The sequence below is a fragment of the Jaculus jaculus genome, chromosome 14, assembly GCF_020740685.1.
Source record: "Jaculus jaculus isolate mJacJac1 chromosome 14, mJacJac1.mat.Y.cur, whole genome shotgun sequence".
NCBI classification, from domain to species: domain Eukaryota; kingdom Metazoa; phylum Chordata; class Mammalia; order Rodentia; family Dipodidae; genus Jaculus; species Jaculus jaculus.
In genome coordinates, this window is record NC_059115.1 from 25,538,397 (window position 1) to 25,551,301 (window position 12,905).

Below are 12,905 nucleotides of genomic sequence, written 5' to 3' on the forward strand. Positions count from 1 at the left end.
GTAAATAATTAACACCTGATTATGGCATTTCTCTGCATAAATTTTTTCTGATACTTGTTACTCAGTATCACATGGCACATAAAATCTCCCATTTCTTTTTTAGCTATTTGTGTATATATACATATTTGTATTGAAGGGAGGGAACAGAAAATAAAGCATCCCTTATTCTAGGCCCTATTCTGTGGCAGCTTCTTGTTCCATAGGTTTAAGAAAATAAAACTTGCTTGGGAAAATTCAGGTGTAGCTGCTTTATGCACTGTGCTGGGCAGAAGAGATGAAGTTTATAGTGTGAAGGCCCCTCATGCCCTCCGTCTTGCCTCAGACTATGTCCTGGAACCCTGGAGTGGAGAAAGTGCCACTTTCATTCCTGCTTCTTGGGATTGTTGACTGCCATGCAGTGGTAGAGAATGACAAGGAAGAAAAGCAACACAGCCAGCATGTTGGTGAAGATGATGAGCTGAACGTCTATGATCATCCTGACCACCTCCCTTCAATTCTGGAGCTACCTGCGTACAGACGCCAAGTAGCTCATGGCATTTTACACAGGTGCTAGGGATCAACCTCAGGTTCTCATTCTTGTACAGCAAGCACTCTTAGCTGTTGAGTCACCTCCCCAGTCCTCCTCTGCTCCCTTTACATATAAAGAAACCAGGTCTCCCTGGTGACACACATCCCTAGGAACTCTCATCTCCTAGTTCTGAGACCCATGTCCTTTCAGGGCTGTTGAAAGGAGGGCACTTGGTAAACTACATGCAACACTGAGCAGAGTACATTTAACATGCTTTTGTACAGTTGGCCTATGGGGAGTTTGCCGCTACAATGTCCCTGCATGTTCCATTCTCAGATACTAATTTTCTCCTAAGAAAGATGGCAGTTGCCCTTGTTACCCCTCCTCACACAGAAGGGATTTTCTCTTTTTCCAGAAAAGATGCGTGTAACGAGCCTCAGCCTATCCTGGCATGAGGAGGAGTGGAGGTGGATGTGATCCTGCCATGTTTAGGACTGTGGGCTGAGCATGGGCAACCACCCTGGTTTTCATTCTTCCCTGAGCTCCACTGCCCACAAGATAGGTTCTTACACCTGCTGCTGCTTGTGGGTCACCTCAGTGGCAGACTAGTCCTGTGGAGTATTGTACTTGCTGCACAGGGTCAGTGCCTGTGTGACAGGATTTATGACTATGTGAAATAGCGTTATGGCTGCACTTTAGAGCTATGCCTCTCAGTCCAGTTGTTTGAGCAATGAAGTTGGTGTGTTTAACTCCATCTATGACTTCTGAGTCACCACTCAGTTGATGTCAAATTTGGGACTGGATTAAGAGTTGAGGAAGTTCTATTATTACTGTTATCATGTTCCATTGGCCAAGAACTTAAGAGACACAAATTCTAGTAAGATCAAGGTTTGGGGTTAGCCAAAGGCAAGACCTCAGATTTGAGAGCAGTAACAGTGGGTGGGTCACAGAGCTAATGCATTCAGCAGCTGCTCACATTTGGCCAGGCTGATTGTAGCTCTGTGCAGCTCTGTGGTCGACCTGAGCTGACCTGAACCTGTGAAGACATTCTCTTGGCGAAGTGTGAGTGCCACAAAGGTTACGGGAAGACTAACTCTGAGTCTTTGGTTAAGGCTCTATTCCAAATAGGCAAATCTTTTCCACATGGTCAAGTAGATGTTAGTAGGCATCCCTGTTTTTATTGTTTCTTAGTCAAATCTGCTGGCCAGGATTTTAATGTGAAAAGTCAGCTATGTTTGAGATAATTTCTGTAGACTTCACACAAGTCTCATGAAGGAGCCCTGACCAGCTGCCCTAACTCAGCTCCTACTTATTCTGCTTACACTTGTATGCAGCAAGAACCATGCTGGGAGCCAAGGGAAACAGCATTTAGTTTTAATGCGAGGTTTTTGCTTACATCTCAATTTAAACAATGAATTCTGAGATAATTGAGGCCTATTTGAAGAAGACTGGGCAGTAGACAATACCATGGAGTTATCCATATTTATTACATATAATATTTATACATGGAAATTCTTTTTTTTTTTAAAAAAAAGATGCCTCCTAAACTGTGTAAGGATGATAAGACATATTTGTCATCAATTATAATGGAAAATTCCTTGGGTGGCTGGTCTCTGCATCAGTGTGAAATATTAGGAGATTCATTGTAAGCATTCACGTAAACTATATCTTGTTAGATATCATAGCAATGATGACATTCATAACACTAACAATAGTAATAAAGGTACTAATAATAGAATCAGTTAAATGGGATGCAATATGGTTCAATGACTCATTTTATTACTAGTCCCCAAGAAGAAAGAGAAAAGGCATTATCATAATATGGAAATAGCATTTGGGCCAAAAATCTTCAACAGCTATTCCTAAAACATATTGGATAGCAGATGTTAAAGTTTCATTATAGAGCTTAATTATAAAGTGTAAGAAGAAATAAATCAAATTTTAGTGATACAGAATAACATGTTCACATGTAGGCCAGTGTATAAAACATAGTTACCTATAAAAATCCAGAAAATATTTGCATAGTCCTAAACTACATACATATATTCCCAAACAATAAGGCTATTTGAAAGCAAAACACCCAACATAAACTAACACTAGTACTGAGAACCACTAAGAGTACTACTACTGATAATGCCATTGAATATTGTGCTCAATGTACCAAGCTAAGCACTTAAACAGAAGGAAGAAAATGGGTAGAAATAAAGTAAGAATTTAGAGGGTTTTAGAGATGGCTCAGCAGTTAAAGGTGCTTGCTTGCAAAGCCTGCCCACCTGGGTTCAATACCCTGACTACTCATGGAAAGCCAGATGGACATTCATTTGCAGTAGCAAGAGAACCTGAGATGCCAATAAACACATGCAAATAGGTAAATTTAAAAAATTGAATATAAGGATGTGGCAATTCAATATTTTCAATAATTATTTCTAAATCTTTATCAGTTAATTTCCCATGGGTTCTCTTGGTATCAATCGCAGAAATATAGCTAGTTACAGAAACCAGAAGTGTTCAAAAAGACATATAAATGGCAAGTCATTAACATAGAATGAACGAACATATGTATAGCACCAAGATAAGACACACAAAATTAAGTGTGAGAAATGCAGGGGACATCTATGAGCTGTCTTGTGGCAATGAGGCTATCTATGTAAACATAACATATACCTGTCTTTGTCATCTTTTCTTTCTTAGCATATCAAAAGTGAAAATCACTGCCCATGTATTAGATCAACCACAAAATAAAATCAGAAGTAATGCCTGCCATTTAAATCAAGGTGAAAAAACTGTTATATAAATAAATTATTTAATCTTATTTTAAAGTAATTACTTAAATTTAGGAAGTGTTCAAAGGTCAAACAAAAAGAAAAGTTGGGGGCTGGAGAGATGGATTAGCAGTTAAGTGCTTGTCTGTGAAGCCTAAGGACCCCAGTTCAAGGCTTGATTCCCCAGAACCCATGTTAGCCAGATGTACAAGGGGGTGCATGCATCTGGAGTTTGTTTGCAGTGGCTGGAAGCCCCAACACACCCATTCTCTCTCTGCCTCTTTCTCTGTCTGTCACTCTCAAATAAAAATAAACAAAAAAAATTTTTTAAAAAGAGAAAAGGTTGGGGGCTGAAGTGATGATAGTTTGATGATTAAAGGCACTTGTTTGCAAAGCATAAAGGTTTGGGTTCAATTCCCCATTATCTATGTAAAGCCAGATGCACAAAGTGGCATCTGAGTCTTGAGTTTGTTTTTGTAGTGATGAGAGGCCCTGGTGTACCCCTTCTCTTTCTCTCTCTGATTGCAAATCAAAATATTTCAAAAGGGCAAGGTAAGTGATGGTGATGTATGGAAGACTAACACTGACCCTAGAATGGAAGAGAGACAACAGGCCTGACTGTGATCAAAAGAAAGAGCTGCCTGCAAGCGTGACCCTGGGCTGGTAAGTAGTTACGCTCAGGCAACGCCCTGTGCATAGTAGAGAATCTCACTGTGCTGACTGCACTCAGTGTGATCTGTGCCCAGCCTGCTTTCCTTCCAGGAGTCTGCAGTGTTGGAGCATACCAGGCACAGGGGACTCCTGTGTCAGCCGCCAGCCAAAACTCTGCTCACCAGTCTCTAATGAGTGTCCCTGGTTGATGTGTTTTGCTTACCTTGTCACAGCTCATTGCTGCAGGAATAAGCCAGCAGTACAGTGTGACACTCCCACAGGAGGACTGCCGGGAGTATGGGCCTGGCTTCCTTTGGCCGTCATCACAGGTGCTTTTTCCTTTTGCAGGCTGTATGTGGTGTTCTCTCACTGTGACAGATCATAGCCATGTGTAACTTTGTGGGGAGGCCTGTGAATTCTTGTATGTAGGGCACCATCAAAACCAGCAGTGGTCATGGGAATCTCTACACAGGTGGAGACTTGAAGGAAAAAAAAAATCAAGAAATGTGATTTGTAAAAGGTAGGTAGCTGGGTGTGGTGGTGCAGACCTTTGATCCCAGCACTCAGGAAGCTGAGGTAGGAGGATTGCGGTGAGTTCCAGGCCAGCCTGAGACTACATAGTGAATTCCAGGTCAGCCTGGGCTAGATGAAACCCTACCTCAAAAAAAAAAAAAAAAAAAAAAAAGGTAGGTAAAATAAGGTTTTAAGGGAAGTCAAATGATCTTTGAATGATTCAGAACAACATTAAGATTAAAAACATAACTAGTTTATGAAAGCTAAACAGGATACCTGACCAGAGGTACTGCCTGACTGAAGCTGTGGATGCATATTATTGTTTTAAAGGCTAGTTTTTAGATTATAAGCTTTATAACATAGATACCAGAGAAATACCATATCATGTGTGGATGAATTATGCACCCCAAAAGATTGGCCTGAAACCTATAAATGTGACCTTATTTGGTAATGCCAGTGCCTCTGCAGATATAATCAAGCTAGGAGGAGGACTTGGGAAATTAGAATGGGCTCCAAATCCATTATGACTATGGTCCTTATAAGAAGTAGGAAATTTGGATGGAAAGACACAAGATGTATGAGAGAAGGCTAGTTTAAGGCAGGGAGAGATTGAAATCAAGTGCACAAGACTGCCAGCAGCCACCAGAAGTGAAATGTTCAAGAGAAGGGCTTCCCCCCCCCCCACTCCTCCTCTCTATGCCCAGAGCTCTCAGAGTGCATGATCCTATTCTTGGTGTTTGGACTCAGCCTCCAAACTGAGGAGATTTACTTCTATTCACCTAGACTGAAGGACTAATGCACACACATGCAGGTGTCTACACATACTCACTGTGGGAAGCCCCCTGTTGTGAATTTATCTTAACTTTGAAGATGCCTAGTGAGTACTGCTCTGCTTTGTGAGCTAAGGAGGAACAATGATAAAACAGAAGCCAAACCACTCACCTTTGCACATCAGGCAAACTAGTATTAGGCTAAGAAATAGGCCATGATATAAGTTAGATTTAGGTTTATGCAAAAGGCTCCAGATCTGACTAGAGGGAATTAAACTATCCAGGTTTTTGCAGGTTCATGTACAAGAGCCAGATGGCAGCCCAGCTATACATGTTAAGTATTTAAAAGGTGTTGCAGCCGTGTTCACATTGCTGGCAGAAATCACCTGACCAAGAGCAGCTTGTGGGAAAAAAAGGGTTTATTTTGGCTTATAGACTCAAGGTGAAGCTCCATGATGGCAGGGGGAAATGATGGCATGAGCAGAGGCATCACCCCCTGGCCAACATGAGATGGACAAAAGCAACAGGAGAGTGTGCCAAACACTAGCAAGGAGAAACTGGCTATAACACCCATAAGCCTGACCCCAACAATACACCACCTCCAGGAGGGTTTAATTCCCAAATTGCCATCAGCTGGAGATAACATACAGTCAGGACACCTAAGTTTATGGGGGATACCCGAATCAAACCACCACAAAAGGTTTTTACTTAATTTTCTTGTTTGGTAAATTCATTCCTGTATACTTTCACGATAATGTGCTAAAACATGACAATGTATGGCTTGATATGTCTGAATGCCAGCCAAATGCCAGTGTTGGCCAACTTTAATTATTATACATATATAAATTTTAAAATAATGAGCTGGCAGTGTATAGATGAATAACAGTCAGTGTACATGGTATAAATTGCCAGAGAACTTTCCATTCAATCTGCTTTCTTTGCCTTCAACTTAGCTGGGGGCTGACTATGCTTTCTTAATACTGACTTTCACATGGTCTGTGTTCTACTAACAGAAATGACCTAAACACATTACAGGACATGCAAGATACTTTTTAAATTCATACATTTTTAAATAAAATAAATAAAAAGCTGAAAATATTAACAATTATAATGCAAACTATTTATGGATACAAAATGTTTAACTTTGAATTATTTAAATGCAAAAAATATTTGAGCTAGAATTGAATCTCATTAAAATTTAAAAATGTAAAACTAACTGCAGATCTAGCATTTAACATCAAGCCAGCTGCTATAGCAGAGTCAGTACATGTTACCTCTAAACAAATACATAAAGAGCTTGGAGCAAGTTCACTTGTTGAATGTTGAAAAATGCTCCTCAGTCAATGAAGGTAACTGCAAAAAGACCTCCTCACTAGTTTGTGACTGTCTTTGGGACACAGTGAAAAGCAGGAACATGAGTGTCCTTCAGCACTGGGGGTAAATGTTGATGATTGTTATGTGAGGGGTTGACAGTTACTCTTCTTATCCAAGCTCTTCTTCAGCTCAAAGCTTCTGGAACCTGTGAAGCTGATTTTAAACAGCAACCTATTTTCCACCAACCCTAAAGCTAAGAATGCCATCAGATAGAATCAGAAACCTACAGCGAAGGTGTTCCTCAACAAACCTTCATCATGTGTAGGAACCTTTTGTTCAGAGGTCCTCAAGCAGGAGATGGGAATGGTCTCCTTGGTTGTGAGAAAGGGTATTTAGAGTAATGGGTTATACCAACTGTGGACACTGAGTTCTAGAGACAGAGGTTCACATGCATTCTGTAAATAAATGTGTGTACACTGTGTTTGTGGCGTTTGAGGTCCCTCAGATGGCAGGACCTGTGCAAGGGGGTCCTTGTGTGGTTATAAAGGTGGGCCTGGTGGGTTTGACAGGGGTTGCATGACTTTCCTAGGGAGATAGTAAAGAAATGTCTTCCCTGAGTGAGGAGGATGAAGATAGGCCAAAGAAATATTGTAACAAGTCTAGCTTGGCAAAATCAGTGGAGTTTATTAGGCATGGTGACTCAAGGGCAGCTGTACCCCCCCCCAAAAAAAAAAACCATTGCTTATACCTCAGCTCAATGGCAGAATCACAAATCTGGGTTCAGAGTGCTACCCAGCATTAGAGCAGTAGAGGCCCCGCAGGCTTAGGCAACATCAGGAACAAACAAAGTCCCTGCTGCAGTCAACCTTTCATTGCTGCTAGAAAACACCTGACCAAAAGCAACTTGTGGGGAAGAAAAGAATTTACTTTGGCTTACAGACTTGAGGGAAAGCCCCATGATGGCAGGGGAAAAGATGGCATGAGCAGAGGGTGGAAATCACCTCCTGGCCAACCTCAGATGGACAATAGAAACAGGAGAGTGTGCCAAACAATGGCAAGGGGAAACTGGCTATAACACCCCTATGCCCATCCCCAACAATACACTTCCTCCAGGAGTGTTTAATTCCCAAATCTCCATCAGCTGGGAACATGACATTCAGAACACCTAAGTTTATGGGGGACACATGAATCAAACAACCAGAGTCAGACTCTGGGACAGTTCTGTGTTCATGTGTGTTCCATTCCTACTCTTATCAGGCATTCAGTAGGTATCAGCAAACATGGTCCTGCTGTAGGAAGGATGGGCTTTTTTTTTTTTTTTTTTTTTTTTTTGCTGTAGTCTGGCACATGGAATAGCTGAATGGTATCGTTCTGCAAGCAATGATTCTAGCTGGTCCTATATCCCACAGAGCCTGTGGCTACTGATAGAAGTCACCTAGAGAGAGAGAGGCCTTCATGGCTATGCAGTCTGAATTCATGCCTTTATAGAAGCACAATAAAATCCTATGGGTCTTGCACCTGGCTTTGAGACCTCTGCACCCTGATCCAGGACAATTCTCTACCATAATCAAAGCTGATTATCAAATGCTCTAAGACTGAGGACAGAACTCTTTTTTTATGAGCAACTTTCTTGGTTGCTACTGTTTCTCCAAAGCAGGATGAACACAGTGTCTTTTAGCGATTACCCCAGCTCTGGAACGTAGAAGTCAGGATTAATATTTTGCAGGATATGTATGGTTAGGAGGGTGGAGATTTATGTCTTAAGCAACATGACTGCCATGGTTAGTTTTGTGTCCCTTCAAAATTCATACTGAAATGATCCCCAAAGCAGCAGTGTCAGGATGTTGGGAAGCTTTACAGGGATCTATTCTTATGAATCAGATCCATTGCCTTATTCAAGGACTTTAGGGCATTCTACTCTTCTGCTCTCTGCCATGTGAGGATGCAGTATTTATTCCCTTGGCAAGATGAAGTACAAAGATGCCATTTTGGAAGCAGAGGTAGACATAGTAGCAGCTGTGGCCTCGGTCTTTCAGTTCTAGCCTTCAGAAATGATCAATGTTCCATTATTTGTAAATTATTCAGCCTCAGGCATATTGTCACAGAAGGAATGGACTATCTTTAGCTCACATGAGGGCAGAACAGTCTATGAATATTGGGCAAATCCTTTTAGAATGTATTCATAGTCTACTAGTTTCCACCAGCTTCAAAGCTAAGAATGTTATCAGATAGCATCAAAAACCTAAGATGGCTTAGCATTTGAAGAACTTGCCTGCAAAGCCTAAGGGCCCATGTTCAACTCTCAAGGTCCCATAAGCCAAATGCAGAAGGTGACACAAGTGTGCAAGGTTGCACATGTACACCAAGTGGTGCACATGTCTGGGGTTTGATTGCAGTGGCTAGAGGTCTTGGCACACCAATTCTCACCCCCCCATAAAAGTTACAAAAAAAAAAAAAACTAGCAAAGGTGTTCCCACTTTGCTGTAAGCCACCAATATATTTGAAAGTATATTGATTTATGCCTTGCTTTGTTTTGTTACTACTAAGGTCAAGAAACTTATCTTGGCACATGGTATTTGGGGGTAAGATGAACCTGTGTTCCCAGGCTACTGTCACTCATATTTCACTCTAGAATAAATGACCTTTTACTTCATTATGAGTGAGAAATACTTTGACATCTCACTTCTTCTTCCTGCATACTATGTCTTGCTTTTCCATTTTCACCATATGAGTTGCTTTAAGCCTCAGTGCCTTTCTTCCTTTCCAGTGACACATAACTCTCATCTGCTTACAGCAAGTCATATCTCCTTGTGCTTGAATTGGCATGATCATGGTCATTACCTGTCTAGAACACAAAGTACTTTCCCTGGGAGTCGCTGTCTTTAGAAGATAAGGTCTAGGGTAAATAAAAACAGGGTTTAAGCCAAATTTTCACAAGATGCTTGAACTGTTGTTGAGGCGATTGTCAGTTTTCTCTTCTGCTGCTACAGACTATACTATAAGCAAAGAAGCCAGAGCAGGAGGCCTAGAAAACCTGATTTCCAGGTTTGGCCTTGGCCTCTACTTCAGAGGATGGCTCTAATAAACAGCAACACTGTACCCAACCAGCTTTGTCAAAGTGTTCCTTCTCTTCATGCCCACATGTTCTGGACTTAGTAGTTCACGGTGATTGCTAGACCATCTTGATATTGGAGCACATATTCAGTAAACTATAAGTGACATAAAAAAGGTCTGACCATATATGCAGCAAATTATCAGTGATTGAGCAATTCATTTCAAGAGCTCAACTCTTTTGTTTTTGGGTAATTCTCAAGTCATTTTCCTGTATTTCAGGAGAACGGCAGGCACAGTACTTTTCTGCCAGGCACAACATGATTATCCTATGCTATCTTAGAATAGAGATAACCTTGCCTGGTAGCCAAGGCAACCAAATAACAATCTCATGATATCCAGGTCTATGGTGATAGTCTCAGAGAATTCCTAGTAGGCGGTGGAGAGGGTTACAGGATCCTCACCTGGGTGTTTAGCCTTTATTCCCTGTTGCCCATTCTAGCTGCAGATGATCTTGGGAGATGCTTGTGCATATAAAAAGTGGGTAGTTAGGGCCGGAGCGATGACTTAGCAGTTAAGTGCTTGCCTGTGAAGCCTAAGGACCACACTTTGACACTGGATTTCCCAGGACCCATGTAAGCCAAGGTGGCACATAAATCTGAAGTTTGTTTGCAGTGGCTGGAGGCCTTGGCATGCACATTCTCTCTCTAACTACCTGCCTCTTTCTCTCTGTCACTCTCAAATAAATGAATAAAAATAAACAAAAGAATTTTTTAAAAGTGGATAGTTAAATGAAAGTGAATACTATACTGCAGCTTTCCTGAGGTCATCACTCATGATGAGGCAATACTTTACGGTAGTACAACTCTGTGGGGGTTACCCACTGTCTTATACATAAACCTTAACACATGCTTCTGTAAATAATGCAATAAACTCACTGGTCCAAAAAGCTGGACCTTTTTTAAAATTTCTGTTTTTTTTTCTAAAAGCTGGATCCTTATGGGATCCTTACCATGGTCTGTTGCTGCTGCCCTATCTGAAGTAAACAGACATTTGTTCACGTCTCCCCAGAAAAAGTTAATGCAACAAATTGTCACCCTATGAGGAGCATGACAGAACCCAAGATAAACCTGACAAGAGTAATTATTGGACCCTTGCTTTGGGTAATAAGACCTGCAATCGAGGTAGAACTGTCTTGAGGGTAGAGCATCCTTGAGCGCAACTCTGACATGACTGTCCTCCATGTGTTGTACTGTGGGGTTTTTCTTTCTTGCTGAGTTGGCAGTTTACGTGGGCTTAACCGTGGGTAGTAAGACATGCAACTAAACCCATACTACCTGGAGATGGAGCATCCATAGATTCAAAGGTGTCTATTTTCTTCCATGTGGTATGAAAATGCATGACTTCTTGATGAGTAGAGCCTACCATAAGAGTATGGAGATGTCCTGAACGTGGTTGATGTGGTAGAGAATACATTCAGTTTCCAAGAGTAAAGAGTACGGGTAACGGCTGCTGGGAAGGTACCGTGGCAGTGGTACGGCTGCTACTTTGTATAAGACATGCAACTAAGGCCAAGATGGCTGCTTAGAAGGGACTTGCTGGTGTAAGGGAGGAACTACAATGAGAAGAGGACATGCAGGCAGCAGTCTCCATGTTAGATTATAGTCTGGTGGGTAAATTGAATAAAAGAGAGAAGGAGACAGTGGTGTTGGCTTGCCATTTCTTATGAATGGGGGACCAGAAGGAAAAGAGACTACAAATTAGATCTATGCTAAAGAGCCCCTCCTGGGATCCAAAAACATAGAACCCATGTCAAGAACCACACAGTAAGGAGAGAAAGAAAAGTAGAAGTGATAGAATGCAACCCTCAAGTCTGACATTCAGCATAATTGAAGCAAACAAATCCACGTGTCAGCTTACAGATAGGGGCCATAATAGTGGCTGGACCAGGAAACCATTATAGTCAAAAGAATATTCTGCCACTGAAGTCTTTGAATTAGGAAGGACTGTTAAGTAAAAAGGAAAAGAACTTCTCAAAGTCAGGCCTGTGAGGCTGTGGAACATGGGGGCAGATAAAAACCAGTCTGAATGCTGATGAAGCAGAGAAACTGAGTAATAGCAGTGTTCACCCTCCTTGAAACAAATGATACATAATCCTGAAACAGTAGGAGGGAAAGCATACCGAGTGGACTGGCTCATAGGAGTCATCCATTATCACTGGTGGAAGTTTCCATGAACATCCGGAACTAGAAGATAGTAGAGAAAAGACAATGTTACTGAAGGAAGTAGACAGGAAAGAAGCAGTGTTTGACGCCCAGGTCACCAGGCTGTATAGCACTGAAGTCAACTCAGAGGGAACCTCAGAACTGGCATGACACTTTATTGGCCCATACTGGAGGCTCATGGTGGGGCACAATCTTTACAAGATGGGGGAGGCACTGTCAGGTATGAATGACAAATACTGGGAATGTATATCAGGTTTGTGACATGCTAAAGCAGTCAAGATGAGAGAAAGGAAAATCAGACAAAGAGACATATTTGGGTCACTCAAAGACCAATGTGGCAAGATTTATATTAAGCTGGATTTCTTAGGGGAAAAATGACACAAGGAGAAATGTGCCAGTGAGCTTCTGGAAGCTTTAAAGCCCAAACAACAGCTCATGGGAGACATGAGTGATAACACAGTGCAGCTGGAAAAGACTAAACTTGTTGCAGGGTTGATATTTATCCCCCAGGCAAGTCCTATACACTTCTCTCCTGTAAGAAAGTGTGGTGGGGATAGATATTGCTCATTCAGCTGAGGTCTTTTCAGTATCCAAGGGTGGCTGACGCAGTATAGCCACAGCCCTCAGTCACAGCCCTGGCCCAGAGACTGTTGTACTTGAGGAGACAAGTCAGGCAGAAGGTATTAGAGGACCCTGCTCGGGATGGGCAAAACAGATGAGCTGGTTGCACTGAGACATCCAGGGATGCAGATATGCATGGTAGTACATCAGGATGAAGAAGCAAAAGGGCTCAGGGTGGATGGCTGCATTGTAGAGAGATTAAAAGATAGTGACTCCACCCATGCTTTTGCACTCAGCATTGCTCTTGATATAAACAACGGAATCTTTTATGCTCTGTTGGACCTTGCCAATGTTTTCTTGTAGTATTAATTTAGCTGATAAGTCCTGAGACCAATTGACATTTGCTCAGAGCAGCCAGTGAGTGGGCCTTCAGAGATCTTGTCCATCCTCTGTAAAAGGTTTCATTACATACGTGGTATAATGAAAACCTCTGAGTGTCTTACAGAAGCAGAGGGTGGGCTATCTTTGCTGGTGTCCGTTAGTGTTAGCA

At 41.8% G+C, this 12,905-nt stretch overlaps 1 protein-coding gene across 1 annotated transcript; it reads right to left on the reverse strand.

Moving 5' to 3' along the window:
- Positions 1 to 361: 361 nt before the first annotated feature.
- LOC101611359 (dolichyl-diphosphooligosaccharide--protein glycosyltransferase subunit 4-like) lies at positions 362 to 475 on the reverse strand. Its single transcript, XM_004669817.1, has one exon. It carries the CDS (start codon positions 473 to 475, stop codon positions 362 to 364), a length of 114 nt encoding a protein of 37 aa, XP_004669874.1.
- Between the last annotated feature and the right edge of the window lie 12,430 nt (positions 476 to 12,905).

Bases quoted from the DNA above. Each gene is read 5' to 3' on its own strand.
- LOC101611359 (XM_004669817.1), bottom strand. From the start codon at position 475: ATGATCATAGACGTTCAGCTCATCATCTTCACCAACATGCTGGCTGTG.